Here is a 19846-nt window from a genome sequence, read left to right on the forward strand (position 1 = left end):
ATCTAAGTATAAACTATAGAAAAGAATGAAAAGTTACTAAAATAACAAACTATACGAATAATGGCAACAAAACAGTTAAGGAATGAGAAGGCGGTAACGATACGGCTTTAAAAGGCAGCAATATCTATCAAATTGGGTATCTTGAGAGAGGCTGAAACTTGCCAGCTGAATGCTGACACCACAGAGGAGAGCAGGAACCCGATAAACAGAGGCCATAAGGCAGAATACCAACCGACAAAAAACGGAATATGGTATACAGAGGTCCTAAATAGGATTACTACAGAAGCAGCTTGCATAACTAGATCAGCTGACAAGGAGTCCGGAACATCTTAAACACCTAACCGCACGCAGAACCCGGTAATTAAGCGATCCTGAAAGGAGCACTCTCTACAGGTGCCTTACAACCAAGGAGCAGAAACTTCCTGTGGTTCGATATCCACGATCATTGGACTATCCGGTAAACGGAGGCTGAGCCACAGCGCTCCACCAGAATCATCTGTCCACAAAGGAAAAGTTATCTTAACAGTGCACTGTTAATCCGGAGGAGAAAAAACGAAACTACAGAAGCTACAAGAACCGTATGTAAACACTATCAACATAGACTAAGATTATCAACAACGAAGAAGCTATTTGTAACTGATCAGCTGAATTTGTATAGATTACAATATCATGATATTCAGATCCCTAAACGGATGTTATAGAGAGTAACAGTATTACTCATATGTGCTATTTACAATCCGTACAGATTAGTAAAGACATCCACTTATATAGACCAATCCACAAAAAGAACAGCACCATCCAAAGGTAAGTTAAAAGTGTATCTTTATTGGGACATCTCCAAACACAGCACAGAACACGACGTTTCAGTCAGATGACATTAATCATGTGATTAAAAACAAGACCTATAACCACTCCTTATATACCCACCTTGGGGGAGGAGATAATTACCTATACAGGTGAATTTTATACATTCTATTTCAACATTGAACTCTTTAGCACCTTCCAGTGGTAAAAAAAGGTCATTTATCATTCTTACATATTACTTGGCAAAATCACAGAAAAAAACAGAAAGAAAAGATGACAGTATATGTACATACATAATTGCTTATAACATTTCAATAGATATATGAAAAAATGCAAAACCCCTGAGGAAAGATATATTAATATCCCACACATTATATGATTGAAATAAATGTTTTCAACCACATAGCAAATATGTTGACAGAAATGAATAAATCTCAAGTGGAGCTAGCTCACATTGTAATGTTCCAATCTATCTCTTTATTCATTCCATATGGAATGAGGGATTGCAGAGTATAAATCCAAAAAGTCTCTCTACTTTTTAATAATTTTTGTCTATTCCCCCCTCTTCTAGGTCTCTTAACTTGCTCACTTATCTGAAATCTCAATTGAGAAATATTATGTCCTGCAGTCAAAAAATCATTTTTTGACTGCAGGACATATTTCTCAATTGAGAATTGAATAAAGAGATAGATTGGAACATTACAATGTGAGCTAGCTCCACTTGAGATTTATTCATTTCTGTCAACATATTTGCTATGTGGTTGAAAACATTTATTTCTCTTGTAGCGTGTTCAGTCCACGGGTCATCCATTACTTATGGGATATATTCTCCTTCCCAACAGGAAGTTGCAAGAGGGTCACCCAAGCAGAGCTGCTATATAGCTCCTCCCCTCACATGTCATATCCAGTCATTCTCTTGCAACCCTCAACAAAGAAGGAGGTCGCGAGAGGAGCTGGAGTTTTTACTTAATTATTCTTCAATCAAAAGTTTGTTATTTTAAATGGCACCGGAGTGTGCTGTTTTTCTATCTCAGGCAGTATTTGGAAGAAGAAACTGCCTGCGTTTTCTATGATCTTAGCAGGCGTAACTAAGATCCACTGGCTGTTCTCGACATTCTGAGGAGTGGGGTAACTTCAGAAAATGGGAATAGCATGCGGGGTCTCCCGCAAATGAGGTATGTGCAGTACAATATTTTCTGGGAATGGAATTGACTAAGAAAACACTGCTGTTACCCGTATGATGTAAGTACAACCTTAAATGCAGTAGTAGTGACTGGTATCAGGCTGATAAATGTATGCACAGTAGAGTTATTTTCTAGGGACTAGAATTTGACTGAAAAAATACTGTTAATACTGATATGTGTGAGCCTTAACTGCAGTGGAAGCGACTGGTAGCAGGCTTAGTAATAACTTTACACAGCATCTGAAATGTTGTTTTTTAAAACGTTTACTGGCATGTTAATCATTTTGTGAGGTACTTTGGTGATAAATCTTTTTGGGCATGATTTTTTTCCACACTGCTAAGGTATATTTCTTCATAGAAACCGTTATATCAGGTCTCCCACTGTTGTAATAGGAGTGGGAGGGACCTTTTTTAGCGCCTTGTTGCGCAGTTAAAATTCTAGCACAGTCTTCCTGCTTCTTCCTCTTTGATCCAGGACGTCTCCAGAGAGCTCAGGGATCTTCAAAATTCGTTTTTGAGGGAGGTAATCAGTCACAGCAGACCTGTGACAGTGTGTTTGACTGTGATAAAAGCGTTAAATCTTAATTTGATATCCGTTTTTTGGGTACTGAGGGGTTAATCATTCTTTTGCTAATGGGTGCAATCCTCTGCTAATTAATACATTTAAAGAATTGTTGACAATAACTGAACTAGTTCTTTGTTATTCAATTGTGTTTTTTAAAAAAAGCGCTGCAGCGTTTTTTATATTGCTTGTAAACTTATTGAAGTAATTTCCAAGCTTGCTAGCTTCATTGCTAGTCTGTTTAAACATGTCTGATACAGAGGAATCTGCTTGTTCATTATGTTTAAAAGCCGATGTGGAGCCCAATAGAAATATGTGTACCAATTGTATTGATATTACTTTGAATAAAAGTCAATCTGTACCGATAAAGAAATTATCACCAGACAACGAGGGGGAAGTTATGCCGTCTAACTCTCCTCACGTGTCAGTACCTTCGTCTCCCGCTCGGGAGGTGCGTAAGATTGAGGCGCCAAGTACATCAAGGCCCTTACAAATCACTTTACATGATATGGCTAATGTTATGAAAGAAGTATTATACAATATGCCCGAGTTAAGAGGCAAGCGCGATAGCTCTGGGTTAAGGACAGAGCGCGCCGATGACACGAGAGCCATGTCTGATACTGCGTCACAATTTGCAGAACATGAGGACGGAGAGCTTCATTCTGTGGGTGACGGTTCTGATTCGGGGAGACCGGATTCAGAAATTTCAAATTTTAAATTTAAGCTTGAGAACCTCCGCGTGTTGCTAGGGGAGGTGTTAGCGGCTCTGAATGATTGTGACACGGTGGCAATCCCAGAGAAATTATGTAGGCTGGATAAATACTATGCGGTACCGGTGTGTACTGACGTTTTTCCTATACCAAAGAGGATTACAGAGATTATTAGCAATGAGTGGGATAGACCCCGTGTGCCCTTTTCCCCTCCTCCGATATTTAGAAAAATGTTCCCTATAGACGCCACCACACGAGACTTATGGCAGACGGTCCCTAAGGTGGAGGGAGCAGTTTCTACTTTAGCCAAGCGTACCACTATCCCGGTGGAGGATAGCTGTGCTTTCTCAGATCCAATGGATAAAAAATTAGAGGGTTACCTTAAGAAAATGTTTGTTCAACAAGGTTTTATATTGCAGCCTCTTGCATGCATTGCGCCTGTCACTGCTGCAGCGGCATTCTGGTTTGAGTCTCTGGAAGAGGCGATTCGCAAAGCACCATTGGATGAATCTTTTAGCAAGATTAGAACCCTTAAGCTGGCTAATGCGTTTGTTTCGGATGCCGTAGTGCATTTAACCAAACTTACGGCTAAGAATTCCAGATTCGCCATACAGGCGCGCAGAGCGCTATGGCTTAAATCCTGGTCAGATGTAACTTCTAAGTCTAAACTACTAAACATTCCTTTCAAAGGGCAGGCCTTATTCTGGCCCAGCTTGAAGGAAATTATTGCTGACATTACTGGAGGTAAGGGCCACACCCTTCCTCAGGACAGGGCCAAATCAAAGGCCAAACAGTCTAATTTTCGTGCCTTTCGTAATTTCAAGGCAGGAGCAGCATCAACTTCCTCCGCTCCAAAACAGGAAGGAACTACTGCTCGTTACAGACAGGGTTGGAAAGGCAACCAGTCATGGAACAAGGGCAAGCAGGCCAGAAAGCCTACTTCCGCCCCTAAGACAGCATGAAGACAGGGCCCCCTTTCCGGAGACGGATCTAGTGGGGGGCAGACTTTCTCTCTTCGCCCAGGCTTGGGCAAGAGATTACAGGATCCCTGGACGTTGGAGATTATATCTCAGGGATACCTTCTGGATTTCAAAACTTCTCCTCCACAAGGGAGGTTTCATCTGTCAAGGTTATCAACAAACCTAGTAAAGAGAGGCATTTCTACAATGTGTACAAGACCTCTTAGTGATGGGAGTGATCCACCCAGTTCCGCGAACGGAACAGGGGCAAGGGTTTTATTCAAATCTGTTTGTAGTTCCCAAGAAGGAGGGAACTTTCAGACCAATCTTAGACTTAAAGATCTTAAACAAATTCCTAAGGGTTCCATCGTTCAAGATGGAAACCATTCGGACCATCCTACCCATGATCCAAGAGGGTCAATATATGACCACAGTGGACTTAAAGGATGCCTACCTTCACATTCCGATTCACAAAGATCATTATCGGTACCTAAGGTTTGCCTTTCTAGACAGGCATTACCAGTTTGTAGCTCTTCCCTTCGGGTTAGCTACGGACCCGAGAATTTTTACAAAGGTTCTGGGCTCACTTCTGGCGGTACTAAGACCACGAAGCATAGTGGTGGCTCCGTACCTAGACGACATTCTGATACAAGCGTCAAGTTTTCAAAATGCAAAGTCTCATACAGAGATAGTTCTAGCATTTCTGAGGTCGCATGGGTGGAAAGTGAACGTGGAGAAGAGTTCTCTGTTGCCACTCACAAGGGTCCCTTTTCTAGGGACTCTTATAGATTCTGTAGAGATGATTTACCTGACGGAGTCCAGGTTATCAAAGATTCTCAATGCTTGCCGTGTCCTTCACTCCATTCCAAGCCCATCAGTAGCTCAGTGCATGGAAATAATCGGCTTAATGGTCGCGGCAATGGACATAGTGCCATTTGCGCGCCTACATCTCAGACCGCTGCAACTATGCATGCTAAGTCAATGGAACAGGGATTACTCAGATCTGTCCCCTTTGCTAAATCTGGACCAGGAGACCAGAGATTCTCTTCTCTGGTGGTTGTCACGGGTTCATCTGTCCAAAGGAATGACTTTTCGCAGACCAGATTGGACGATTGTAACAACAGATGCCAGCCTACTAGGCTGGGGAGCAGTCTGGAACTCCCTGAAGGCTCAGGGATCGTGGACTCAGGAGGAGAGACTCCTCCCGATAAACATTCTAGAATTAAGAACAATATTCAATGCTCTTCTAACTTGGCCTCAGTTAGCAACACTGAGGTTCATCAGATTTCAGTCGGACAACATCACGACTGTGGCTTACATCAATCAAGGGGGAACCAGGAGTTCCCTAGTGATGTTGGAAGTCTCGAAGATAATTCGCTGGGCAGAGTCTCACTCTTGCCACCTGTCAGCGATCTACATCCCAGGCGTGGAGAACTGGGAGGCGGATTTTCTAAGTCGACAGACCTTTCATCCGGGGGAGTGGGAACTTCACCCGGAGGTATTTGCTCAACTGATTCGTCTTGGGGCAAACCGGATCTGGATCTCATGGCATCTCGCCAGAACGCCAAGCTTCCTTGTTACCGATCCAGGTCCAGGGACCCGGGTGCGGTGCTGGTAGATGCACTAGCAGCCCCTTGGGTTTTCAACATAGCTTATGTGTTTCCACCTTTTCCGTTGCTACCTCGACTGATTGCCAGGATCAAACAGGAGAGAGCATCAGTGATTCTGATAGCGCCTGCATGGCCACGCAGGACCTGGTATGCAGACCTAGTGGACATGTCGTCCTGTCCACCATGGTCTCTACCCCTGAGGCAGGACCTTCTAATCCAGGGTCATTTCAACCATCCAAACCTAATTTCTCTGAGGCTGACTGCTTGGAAATTGAACGCTTGATTCTATCAAAGCGTGGGTTTTCGGATTCGGTTATTGATACATTAATACAGGCTCGGAAACCTGTTACCAGAAAAATTTACCACAAGATATGGCGTAAATATTTATATTGGTGTGAATCCAAGAGTTACTCATGGAGTAAGGTTAGGATTCCTAGGATATTGTCTTTTCTACAAGAGGGTTTAGAAAAGGGCTTATCCGCTAGTTCGCTAAAGGGACAGATTTCTGCTCTGTCTATTCTTTTACACAAGCGTCTGGCAGAGAATCCAGACGTCCAGGCTTTTTCTCAGGCTTTGGCTAGGATTAAGCCTGTGTTTAAAACTGTTGCTCCTCCGTGGAACTTAAACTTGGTTCTTAAAGTTCTTCAGGGTGTTCCGTTTGAACCCCTTCATTCCATTGATATTAAGCTTTTATCTTGGAAAGTTCTGTTTTTGATGGCTATTTCCTTGGCTCGAGGAGTCTGAGTTATCTGCCTTACATTGATTCTCCTTATCTGATCTTTCATTCAGACAAGGTAGTCCTGCGTACTAAACCTGGGTTTTTACCTAAGGTTGTTTCTAACAGGAATATCAATCAAGAGATTGTTGTTCCATCGTTATGTCCTAATCCTTCTTCAAAGAAGGAACGTCTTTTGCATAATCTAGACGTGGTCCGTGCCCTGAAGTTCTACTTACAGGCAACTAAAGATTTTCGACAAACTTCTTCTCTGTCGTTTACTCTGGACAGAGGAGAGGTCAAAAGGCTTCGGCTACCTCTCTCTTTTTGGCTTCGTAGCATAATACGCTTAGCCTATGAGACTGCTGGACAGCAGCCTCCTGAAAGAATTACAGCTCATTCCACTAGAGCTGTGGCTTCCACCTGGGCCTTTAAGAATGAGGCCTCTGTTGAACAGATTTGCAAGGCTGCAACTTGGTCTTCACTTCATACTTTTTCCACATTTTACAAATTTGACACTTTTGCTTCTTCGGAGGCTATTTTTGGGAGAGAGGTTCTACAGGCAGTGGTTCCTTCTGTTTAATGTTCCTGCCTTGTCCCTCCCATCATCCGTGTACTTAGCTTTGGTATGGGTATCCCATAAGTAATGGATGACCCGTGGACTGAACACACTTAACAAGAGAAAACATAATTTATGCTTACCTGATAAATTTATTTCTCTTGTAGTGTGTTCAGTCCACGGCCCGCCCTGTCTTTTTGAGGCAGGTTCTAAATTTTAAATTATATCTCCAGTCACCACTGCACCCTATAGTTTCTCCTTTCTCGTCTTGTTTCGGTCGAATGACTGGATATGACATGTGAGGGGAGGAGCTATATAGCAGCTCTGCTTGGGTGATCCTCTTGCAACTTCCTGTTGGGAAGGAGAATATATCCCATAAGTAATGGATGACCCGTGGACTGAACACGCTACAAGAGAAATAAATTTATCAGGTATGCATAAATTATGTTTTCAATCATATATGTGTGGGATATTAATATCTTTCCTCAGGGGTTTTGCATTTTTTCATATATCTATTGAAATGTTATAAGCAATTATGTATGTACATATACTGTCATCTTTTCTTTCTGTTTTTTTTCTGTGATTTTGCCAAGTAATATGTAAGAATGATAAATGACCTTTTTTTACCACTGGAGGGTGCTAAAGAGTTCAATGTTATAATAGAATGTATAAAATTCACCTGTATAGGTAATTATCTCCTCCCCCAAGGTGGGTATATAAGGAGTGGTTATAGGTCTTGTTTTTAATCACATGATTAAGGTCATCTGACCGAAACGTCGTGTTCTGTGCTGTGTTTGGAGATGTCCCAATAAAGATACACTTTTAACTTACCTTTGGATGGTGCTGTTCTTTTTGTGGATTGGACATTATTTGAGGTCATTGGCAGGACCTGGGTACGTGCACCTCCTTGCAGATTGATGCTGTTTTCATTCTTCCATATTTATCCACTTATATAGAAACAGTGTATCAAGAACAAAATAATTTAAGCCGTCTCTTGCTTATTATAGATATACATTGTATGTATGTTTAATTTTATTCTTCTATTAGTATGTATTGATATCCAAATTGATATTAAATTGACTTTTTTTTTTAGAGTTTTAAAGAAAATCGTGTAACTATATACGTAAACTATTGAGCATTAATAAATTAATGTAATTTAGCCACAGTCTGCTGATTATATATTTCTTAGAGGAACGTTAATATATTAGTGGTTGGATAAGATCACTGATTTGTTTATATTATATTACTAAGAAATTAATGAACACATTTTATTACTATTTTGAGGATACTGCCGGGTATATTCCGGGAGGATATTTCATACACAAAGTGGTTAAAAGGTTTAAGGTTTTTTCTACACATAGATAAATGATGCAATAAATGTGGACAAACCAGGCATAATATAAGCCTATTATAAGCCCTTCAAGTGTATAAAGATATTTCAAAAGAAACACTATACATTTCCCTTCTTGTACGCTCCTCCTTTAGGGCTGGGGTAGGAAGTAAATGACACTGCAAAAATTAAGTTAGAAAAAAAAAAGGATTTAAAGGTAAACTCCATTTTTTAAAATGATGAATACAGATTGCAATGATTTCTATTTAAGTATAAGCCACTGCTTGGCTCTTTTTTTTTTTGTTTTTTTTGTTACAATTAAAGATTGTTTTACATCCCTTTAAGTAACACATTGCACTTCAATCAATCGATATAGGTTTTACTTGATGTAGTAGTTTGCGGTTCCCCCCTAAATTGGGGGGGGGGGAATGTTAGCTGACCCTTTAGGATTTACATTAAGGGGATAGTAAAGTCAAAGCTAAGTTTCATGATTCAGAATGTGTACAATTTTAAAAAAAACTTTCCAATTCACTTTGGTATCCTTTGTTGAAATGCATACCTAGGTAGGCTCAGAAGCAGCAATGCACTGCTTGGGAGCTAGCTGAACACATCTGTTGAGCCAATGACAAGATGCATGTGTGTAGCCACAAATCACTAGCTAGCTCCCAGCATTGCTGATCCTGACCCTACCTAGGTATGCTTTTCAGCAATTAAGCAAATTTGATAATAGTGCATGTCCTAAAAAAATCATTTGACTATCTGAATAGGTTTTAATTTTGATTTAACTGTTCCCCATGTGTGTGAACATTTGTCAATTTAAATACAGACATCATCAATGATACAATCTCTAACAAAGCTACAGCTATACAATTTCCATAAAGGGGAATGTTATATGTAAATAATGCGGTCATGCCGTGCAGCAGAACAAGCATTGCTCCAATCTTTATACACAATACAGCTTTAACTTTCTGAGACCAAAATATGAGCAGAAACTTGTGACAGATTGAAAATAATCCAATGTTCAAGGAAGGAGAACACTGAGCTGTGAATGGCCTGCAAATTAAAAAAGTTTTATATGGGTGTGTGTATATAGGTGTGTGTGTATGTATATATGTGTATATTTATAGTTTTGCAAGAAAATGTATGCCCTAAATTTTATGTTGCCCCTCCAATGTAGCAGTTGGTGCTAATTACGTATTTCAGCTACCTAAGAATAAATCATTTTGCTACATAAGCTTAGTTTGCACTCTGTCTATCTTTCCCTCGCAGGCGTACCAAAACTGGGTGAGAAAAAATGGGGAGGAACAGGTGCTGCCGTCTCTTGGACTTACCAATGACCAACTTTTCTTTGTAGGCTTTGCCCAGGTAATCCTTTGTCATTATCCTTAGTGTAATAAAACTGTACGTAGATATCTAATGTACAATTAAACTAAAGTAGTGTAGTGTTAAACTTGATTCATTTAGTTTAACATTTGTATAGAAAACTTGCTGCACTTTAAAAATAAAAAATAGTGCGAACAAGTCTTCCATACTCTTATCTCCAATACTAGTAATTAGTTGTGCTAATGCTTCGCCTAATTTAATCTTAGATCACCCAACATTTATGGAAACTACAAAAGAATTCTATTTTTAATATGCACGCACAAAACTCTGGTAAATTTTAAAAGCTACATTGAAAAGTTTACATTTTAATGACACGAGTCCACGGATCATCTTACTATACAGATATTCACCTCCTGGTCAGCAGGAGGCGGCAAAGAGCACCAAAGCTGTTAAATATCACCTCCCTTCCCTCTCAACCCAGTCATTCTCTTTGCCTACGTTGGTGCTGGGAAGTGGTAAAGTTAGGTGTTAAGATTCTTCAATCAAGAGTTTATTATTTTTAAAGTGGTACAAGATTGTGCTTCTCTGTCCTAGGGTGTAGCCATAGTCCATATCAGTCTCCTCAGTAGAGCAGTGGTGGCTTTAGAGCAATGGGAACTTGTGGGACATAATTCTCACTGCGCCTCCCATATATGGATTCTGCCCTACCCCTGAAAACCTGAGGGATATTTACTCAGGAATTTCCTTTCTTTCACAGGTCCATGTGAGGGAGAGAACCTCTCATACCTGGTGAACTGCCTTGCTGTCGGGCAGATATGAGGTAAGTGCTACTTTATTATTTCTGGGATATCAGACACTCGGAAAAGGGAGCACTTTATTACACAGAAATATACAATGTAAATGGCTCAGTTAAAAAGGGCACTTTATTATCGGGGACACTGTAAACTCTTATAGACTGGAGAGAACTTGGACAGCATTAGGATGCAGGCACTGGGGCTGGGAGAATAGTATTTATTATGGCTTTGGTGGTTGTCTCCCGGCGGTTTACCTCAGAAAAATACCGACTGGGAGATTGTGTGTTACTGGTAACGCCCACCATGGACAGATCTTTGCTGAGTTGTGCGCCATTTCATTGTGCCTCAGTGTGGAGATAGTCAGCTCAGAAATTTTCAAGCTCTGCCTAGAAAAGCATGATTCTTTGTTAAGCATGCGTTTCTAGGACCGGAAAACTGCATTGTCCGGATCGTTTTCCAGGAAGTGAGAAAAAGCGCTCCGGTTTTAGCGAGTCAGGTAGGCACCTCAGCAAAGCTGCTGAGGTGTAGAGGGGTCATATTGTTTTTTCTGGTCTATTTAGTTTGTTTTACAATCTCCAGTAAAAAAGTTACAAGTTAAATTTTAAAGGGCCAGTAACGTTTTTACACTTAAAAAATTGTATTACAAAATTAAGGTTTTTATTTGATAATTGTGAATCAGAATGGTCCAAGGGACATTGTAAAATGTCACTTGTTCCTTGTGTTTTGATGCCAATGTGGAACCACCAGTCCCTTTTTGTTCCTCATGTATTGAGAGGACTTTAAATTACAGGAATAAACTTTTTTTTTTTTTTTGAGCCAACGTTTTCTAAAGCAGATGTTGTCCAGGAGTCTAATGACTAGGTTCAATATATGCCGCAACTTTCTCCTCATGCATCCCAAATTTTACCGCCCTCTCATGCAGTGCCACTTCCTCTCTAGTTCCCGCGGAAGTCACTTTAAAAGACATCGCTTCTCTCATGTCTTCTGCAGTTTCAGATGCATTGCCTGCTTTCCCAATGTTACAGGGTAAGCGTAAGAGGAAAATCAGACATTCAGCAAGCAAGGTTTCTGACGCAGTTGTTGCTATTTCAGAGGTCCCCTCCCAGAAACCTGAGGAGGAGGCTACAGTAGTAGCATCTGAATGTGAAATTTCAGATTCTGACAGTGTAATTCCTCTTGCTGATACTGAAGTGGTATCTTTCAGGTTTAAGCTAGAGCAGCTCCGTCTGTTACTTAAGGAGGTTTTATCTACATTAGACAGCGAATCCATAGTTGTTGTTAATCCTAAGAAATCCAGTAAGCTGAACAAATATTGAGGTACCCTCCTCAATAGATGTTTTTCCAGTACCAGACCGAGCTTCTGAGAGTGGGAGAGACCGGGTATACCTTTTTCCCCGTCTCCTATATTTAAAAAGATGTTTCCCATAGCCAACTCAATTAGAGACCTGGCACACAGTCCCCAAGGTGGAAGGAGCCGTTTCCACATTAGCTAAGAGGAAAACTATACCCATAGAGGATAGTTGTGCTTTCAAAGATCCTATGGACAAAAAAATTAGAGGGGTTACTCAAAAAGATGTATGTACACCAGGGCTTACAATGGCTGCCAGCTGTGTGCATTGCTACCGTCACTAGTGCGGCAGCATATTGGTTTGATGTGTTATCTGATGCTATCAGATAAGAAACATCCCTGAATGAAATCCAGAATAGAATAAAAGCTCTTAAGTTGGCTAGTTCCTTTATTACGGATGCTTCCCTTTAAGTTATCAAACTGGGAGCAAAGATTTCAGGTTTCTCTGTTCTAGCACGCAGAGCCTTATGGTTAAAACCTTGGTCTGCGGATGTATCCAAGTCTAAGCTTTTAGTGATTCCTTACAAGGGGAAGACATTGTTTGGACCTGGCTTGACGGAAATGATCTCTGATATTACGGTAGGTAAGGTTCATCTTCTCCCTCAGGATAAGAGAAACAAACAAAAGGGACGACAGAGTAATTTTCGTTCCTTTCGAAATTCAAAAATTCTTCCTCTTCCGCCTCCAAGCAGGAACAGTCCAAACCTTCATGGAGATCCAATCAGTCTTGGAATAAGGGAAAACAATCCAAGTCTGCTATTGAATCAGACAGCATGAAGGGCCTGCCACCGATCCGGGACCGGATCTTGTAGGGGGCAGACTTTCCTTCTTCACTCAGGCTTGGGTTAGAGATGTTCAGGATCCCTGGGCAGTAGAAATAGTGTCCCAGGGATACAAACTAGAGTTCAAAAGTTTCCCTCCATTTTAAGAAAACCTCATATGTTCAATTACAAGTATTTGCTGGTCACTTTCCAATTGCGTGGAGAGAGGAGAGTTGGCAGAGGAGTAGGGGGAGGAGACGCTTTTTTTTTCTCCCAGAGAAAGGTAAAATACCAAGCAACTGACTTTTGTGTTTTAAATCTTATCAACTTTGCGAGAGACTATATGTGTGAAGGAGATAGGAAAGTAAGAGAAGTAGAGGAGGAGGCTGGGGTTCTTTCTCCATTTTGTTTTTTTTGTTTGTTTTTTGTTTTGATGTGTGTGCTTATTTGGTTTTAGGGAAAATGCAAAAAAAAAAACAGCCAACAGCATAAGAATACATCAAATGGAGCGTGTGGCTCCTGATAGTTTTTAAGACTAAGAGGATGTCTTATATGCAGATTTGTTGTTTTTTTTGTTTTTGGTGAAAATTTTAAGATGAAAAAGGAATTTTATTTATTATGCACAAGTTCACTCGGTTAGTCGAACGGAATATGTGAAATCAAGGTATCTTTTATTTTTTTTGTTCGTGTCCTGATAAACATTGTTATGCTGTTGATTTACTAATAAATATTTTTAAAAAAAAAAGTTTCCCTCCCAGAGGCAGGTCTCTGCTTTCAAGATTATCTGTAGACCAGACAAAACGAGAGGCGTTCTTACACTGTGTAGGAGACCTCTCCAACCTGGGAGTGATAGTTCCTGTTCCAATTCAACAACAGGGTCTGGGATTTTATTCCTATCTGTTCGTGGTTCCCAAAAAAGAGGGAACCTTCAGGCCTATTTTAGATCTCAAGAGTCTAAACAAATTCCTCAGAGTACCGTCTTTCAAGATGGAAACTATTCGTTCCATTCTCCCTTTGGTCCAAGAGGGTCAGTTTATGAAAACGGTGGATTTAAAGGACGCGTACTTGCATGTTCCCATTCACAGGGATCATCACAAGTTTCTAAGGTTTGCCTTTCTAGACAAACACTTGAAATTCGTTGCTCTTCCCTTCAGGCTTGCTACAGTTCCCAGAATTTTCTCAAAGGTTCTGGGATCACTGTTGGCGGTGCTTCGGTTACGGGACATTGCAGTGGAGCCATATCTGGACGACATCCTAGTCCAGGCGCCATCCTTACAACAAGTAAGATCCCACACGGAAATGTTAGCCTTCCTGCGATCTCACGGATGGAAGGAAAATCTGGAAAAGAGTTCCTTTGTCCCAAATAAAAGGGTAGCTTTCTTGGGAACCATAATAGCTTCCCTATCCATGAAGATTTTTCTGACAGAAGTCAGGAAATTAAAGATTTTCGATACTCTTCTAGCTCTTTAGTCCACTCCTCGGCCATCAGTGGCTCAGTGCATGGAGGTAATCGGGCTGATCGTAGCGGCAATGGACATCATCCCGTTTGCTCGGTTACATCTCAGACCTCTGCAGTTAAACATGCTCAGGCAATGGAACAGAGATTATGCGGATTTGTCTCCTCTAATACTTCTGGAGCCAGGAGACAAGGGATTCTCTTCAATGGTGGTTGCCTCGGGATCATCTCTCCCAGGGGATCTGCTTTCACAGACCATCTTGGGTGATTGTGACAACAGACGCCAGCCTTCTAGGATGGGGAGCTGTCTGGGTCTTCCTAAAGGCTCAGGGAGTTTGGACTCAGTCTGTTCTACCTATAAACATTCTGGAACTGAGCGATCTTCAATGCTCTTCTGGCTTGGCCCCAATTAGCCTCGGTCCAGTTTATCAGGTTCCAGTCGGACAACATAACTTCAGTAGCTTACATCAATCATCAGGGAGGAACAAGGAGTTACTTGGCAATGACAGAGGTAACCAAAATAATTCAGTGGGCGGAAGCACCTTCTTGCTGTCTGTCGGCTAGCCACATCCCAGGGGTGGACAACAGGGAGGCGGATTTCCTGAGCAGGCAGACCTTTCATCCGGCGGAGTGGGAACTCCATCCGGAAGTGTTTTCCAGTCTGATTCTCAAATGGGGTCAGCCGGAATTGGATCTCATGGCATCTCTGCAGAATGCCATCCTTCCGAGGTATGGGTCGAGGTCCAGGGACCCTCAGGCGATACTGATAGACGCCATGGCGGTACCTTGGACCTTCAGTTTAGCATAACTATTTCCTCAGTTTGCTCTTCTTCCTTGGGTCATTGCTCGTATCAAGCAGGAGAGAGCATTGGTGATCCTCATTGCACCGGCTTGGCCTCAAAGGATTTGGTATGCAGATCTGGTGGACATGTCATCTTTGCCACCTTTGAGACTTCCGTTGAGGAAGGACCTTATAATTCAAGGGCCCTTCCTTCACCCAAATCTAGTTTCTCTGAAGCTGACTGCTTGGAGATTGAATGATTAATTTTATCCAAGCGGGGCTTTTCAGACTTGGTCATAGAGACCATGATTCAGGCTTGTAAGTCTGTAACTAGAAAGATTTACCATAAGATATGGCGTAAATATCTCTTGGTGTGAATCCAAGGGCTACTCATATTGGAGTAGTTAGGATTCCTAGAATCTTATCCTTTCTCCGAGAGGGTTTGGAGAAAGGATTATCAACAAATTCCCTAAAGGGTCAAATCTTTACCTTATCTATTTTGTTACACAAATGTCTGGTAGATGTACAATCATTTTGTCAGGCCTTGGTCAGGATCAGACCTGTGTTCAAACCAATTACTCCTCCATGGAGTCTGAATTTAGTTCTGAGTTCTTCAATGGGCTCAGTATGAGCCTATGCATTCCTTGGATATTAAATTGTTATCTTGGAAAGTTTTTTTTATTTCTTGTTGCTATTTCTTCTGCTCACAGAGTGTCAGAGCTCTTGGCACTGCAGTAGGAGTCCCCTTACCTTATTTTTCGTTCAGATAAGGTAGTTTTACGTACTAAATTAGGATTTCTTCCTAAAGCAGTTTCTGATCGGAACAGTAGATTGTTCCTTCCTTGTGTCCTAATCCTACCTGTCAGAAGGAACGGCTTCTGCACAATTTGGACGTGGTTCGTGCTTTAAAGTTTTACCTGCAGGCGACTAAGGATTTTCGTCAGTCTTCTGCTTTGTGGTTTTCTCAGGAAAACGTAATGGTCAGAAAGCTACGGCTACTTCTTTCTTTTTGGCTGAAGAGTATCATACGTTTTGCATGAGACTGCTGGACAGCAGCCTCCAGAGAGAGTTACGGCTCATTCCACGAGGGCTGTTGCTTCCTCATGGGCATTCAAGAATGAAGCTTCTGTGGAACAGATTTACATGGCTGCAACTTGGTCCCCTCTCCACACTTTTTCAAAGTTCTACAAATTTGACACTTTTCTCGTCTGAGGCTGCTTTTAGGAGAAAGGTTCTTCAAGCAGTGGTGCCTTCCGTTTAGTTTCCCTGTCTTGTCCCTCCCATATCATCTGTGTACTCTAGTTTGGGTATTGATTCCCAATAGTAATATGATCCGTGGACTCATCGTGTCATTAAAAAGAAAAGAAAATTTATGCTTACCTGATAAATTTATTTATTTTTTGACGCAATGATTCCACGGCCCACCATGTTTTTGTAAGACAGGTTGTTGGTTATTATAAACTTCAGACACCTCTGCACCTTGTTACTTCCTTTCTCTCCTTTACTTCGGTCGAATGACTGAGTTGGGAGGGAAGGGAGGAGCTATTTAACAGCTCTGCTGTGCTGCCTCCTCCTGCTGACCAGGAGGTGAATATCCCAATAGTAATTAAGATGATCCGTGGACTCATCGTGTCAACAAAGAAATACATTTATCAGGTAAGCATAAATTTTCTTTTTGCTGAGATGATACCCAGTAAATATACTAGATTAAAGGGCCTGATAAAAAAAAAAATGAAAAAAACTTGCAGGTATATAGATAAATCAGTCTTTGGAACAATATATTATAATGTATGTCTCTCCTTCACATGATTCAGAAGTCTACATAGCTAGGGAAAAAAAACGCTCTCAAGCTAAAATTTGCATTTATAAATTCTTTGCGGGACCTCACCGTGCTGAGACCTTTTTAGATCCTCAGGCCTGAGAGCTTTAGATTTGGCCCAAAGCAAGAAGGATTGCTCTAAAACAATACGCATACTGCACAAACCTTTTTATAGGCCAATAAGCACACACTTTTCTCAGGCCACTAGAGAGGTTTGTGGGTGAACCCAAGTGATGGCATACATAAGCCAGTCTTACTCCTTGTGGAAAATGTGTCATATGAGTTACATCACTCAAACTGAAATAGTGTATCATTACATGACACAGGAAAGGGTTTAAAATAGTAAAAAATGAACTCTTTTTGTTATGTGTAACTATACAGTATGTTCCTTTAGGGATACACGGTACATTTTAGTCACTTTCCTGTCAGTGAAATGCATTTCTGTATATTGTTATATTCTTATTAATCATTACTATACATTTTGGTCTTCTCAGGTTTGGTGCTCCGTACGCACAGCAGAAAGCTCCCATGAAGGCATAATCACTGACCCACACAGTCCTAGCCGATTTCGTGTCATTGGTTCAGTTTCCAACTCAGAAGAGTTCTCCAATCATTTCCAATGTCCTGTAGGTTCACCAATGAATCCAGTGCACAAGTGTGAAGTCTGGTGAAACTGCCCCAGCCACTGCTAGGGGGAAATAGGGTTGTAACCACTCTGGCGGGGTCGTGGTAGTGTCCTGGACCCTTTTTAATACTGCAGATTTCTAGCTGTGTGACTTTTTTTTTTTTTTTTTTTTTTTCTTTCTTACCTGAGGTCTGCTGTAAAGATTTCTATAAAGGAAAATTCGAACGCAAATAATTGCATGCTATAAATTGTAAGTGTGTGGAGTTTTATCATTACTGAACCAAGATAACTGATCTCCCTCAAAGGGAATTAGCACTGAGGCAAACAAAGTCCCACTCAAGAGCTGCAAGCGTTACGGCTCCAGAACACAACCGCTGAGACTTGCCAATCGGCTATGTTCTACTTGGGAGATACAAAGCTTATGCTTCCTGAGCGGGAGTTTTACCTATGTGTTTTGCACAGGGGATGAATAATGTTCTCTATGGTCAGTGATGCAAAAATGCCATGTTCTAAGGAATTAGCGTATGTAATGTTAGATTGTTCCTTAAGTTTCTCAGCAGACTGCATCTTGCACTAGTATGTAGACAATCCTATTTACTGTCAATTTCACTCTTAGTAACAGATAACCAGTGAGACTTCTTTATGGTGAACCAAGTCTTGATCTTGGACTCGAAGCGTTGCCTTATGGTTTTGCTAGGTTTCAAAAGTGTGGGGCCATCGTGTATAGTTTTTTTTGTAATACTACTTTACGATAATCTTCTTTCAACAAATACATTTCATGGTTTCATCACCTTCACCTGCTCTGGAGTCTGCGTATCAGTTCGCTACACTTCTACACTCTACTTTTTCTGACCCCTCCATTCTAAACTGCCTAAATGGATACAATATTTTTCATTATAGTTCCTTTTGTATATATTATATACATGTGTATATAAAAAGTGATATTTGTACATATTTATACCATGTCTGGATGTCTGATTTAAAAAGTATATTTTTTATTTTTCTGTGCCTGATAAATGTCATTGGAAAAGGGAGAATTATAATGTAGGATTTACGCTGCTAGTTGGTATGACACGGCCTCAGGTGACCGACACATAATGTGCCTAAAAAGACAGACACTGTTCCAATGTATTTATAAATGTAAAAAATACACCATGTACACAGATCACAACTTTGCCTTTTTTGTTGTATTCAGGTACAGGATCTGCACTGACCATAATGTTCATGAGCCTGTTAGGGTTACCATTTCTTGGGGAATCTGTGTTGATAGCTGATTTTGTTTTCAGATCTCTCAGGATGGGACAGAGATAAAAGGGGGGAGGTTAACACTGCCATAGCACAACTTTTAGCAATTTTATCTTTATGGGTCTTTTCCCCTGTGACATCTGAGAGATTAATGAGAAGTTGTTGGTTGGGCTATTTTGTATTTCAGACTGATGCCTAATAAACTGAAACCCTTTGCTTTATTATTTCTGTTTTGTGTTTTATTTGTTTGCAGTTTTTTCTGTTCAAGTTTGGTAAAGGATGAGTGATAATGAATGATGGTGTATAGTCGGGATGTTTCACACCTGTGTACCCCACTCCCTTGCAAAACAAAAAGTTTGAATATCTGCGGGAAATCTATGATAAATACAGTGAGGGAAAAAGGGTTTGATCCCTTGCTGATTTTGTATGTTTGCCCACTGACAAAGAAACATACCATTAAAAATAGAGAATGATCATTTATTTGAACAGTGAGAGACGGAATAAACAAATCCAGAAAAACGCATTTCAAAAAAGTTAAATTGATTTGCATTTTAATGAGTGAAATAAGTATTTGATCCCCTATCAATCGGCAAAATTTTTGGCTCCCAGGTTGGTTCATAAGCAACCATTGCATTAGGCACTGTTAAACGCTATTATTTACGTTACAAAAAGAGATTCTTAAATTGCTGATAGCTATGTAGTGTACAACCTTCATATGTCAATGTGTCAGACGTAATTGTTTTTACCTGCAACGTGGGAAGGAGGTTACGTCAATTGTACATGTATATTTCTAGTTATATTATCTCATTGTTTGTGTTCCAAGAATCTCAAAAGATTATTTAAAAAAAAAAAAATTGTTTATGCAAAAAATCCAAAAGTTTCAGCACCACATAGTTCATACGGTTTTATGTCCCTATAAAGATATACCATACGTTTCTTAATAAATAATGCAGCCAAAGCTTACCTGCAAAACTGTTTGTTTTAACCCAAATTAAACCTTTTAATTCAGGCATAGTTTTGTCTGCAGCAAGCTTCCCCCTAGGCATTTCCATATATGGAAGGTGCTATACAGGCCATAGCTTCTGCAGAATGCACTTGTGCACCTGCACAGTAGAGGGCAGTCACATGACACCTGACTTAAGCAGTGCACAGTAGAATGCTTAAGCTTTCACAAAGCATGTGACATTTTCCCCATGGAAACGAGCAAGCCTCTTTACAACAAACAATAGCAGTATATGCTGTCCCTCCTCACCCCAACCCCC

At 40.7% G+C, this 19846-nt stretch overlaps 1 protein-coding gene across 2 annotated transcripts in view; it reads left to right on the top strand.

Annotated features, from left to right (window-relative positions):
- ECE1 (endothelin converting enzyme 1) overlaps positions 1-18805 on the top strand; it is a 155740-nt gene extending 136935 nt beyond the window's left edge. For both annotated transcript variants that reach the window (XM_053690234.1, XM_053690233.1), the window contains 2 exons: positions 9702-9797; positions 17209-18805. In XM_053690234.1, coding sequence (XP_053546209.1) covers positions 9702-9797; positions 17209-17385 — 273 coding nt within the window. In that variant the 3' untranslated portion in view covers positions 17386-18805. The remainder of the gene's footprint in view (positions 1-9701; positions 9798-17208) is intronic.
- Positions 18806-19846: the final 1041 nt, after the last annotated feature.

Source organism: Bombina bombina, chromosome 8, assembly GCF_027579735.1.
Source record: "Bombina bombina isolate aBomBom1 chromosome 8, aBomBom1.pri, whole genome shotgun sequence".
Classification (NCBI taxonomy): domain Eukaryota; kingdom Metazoa; phylum Chordata; class Amphibia; order Anura; family Bombinatoridae; genus Bombina; species Bombina bombina.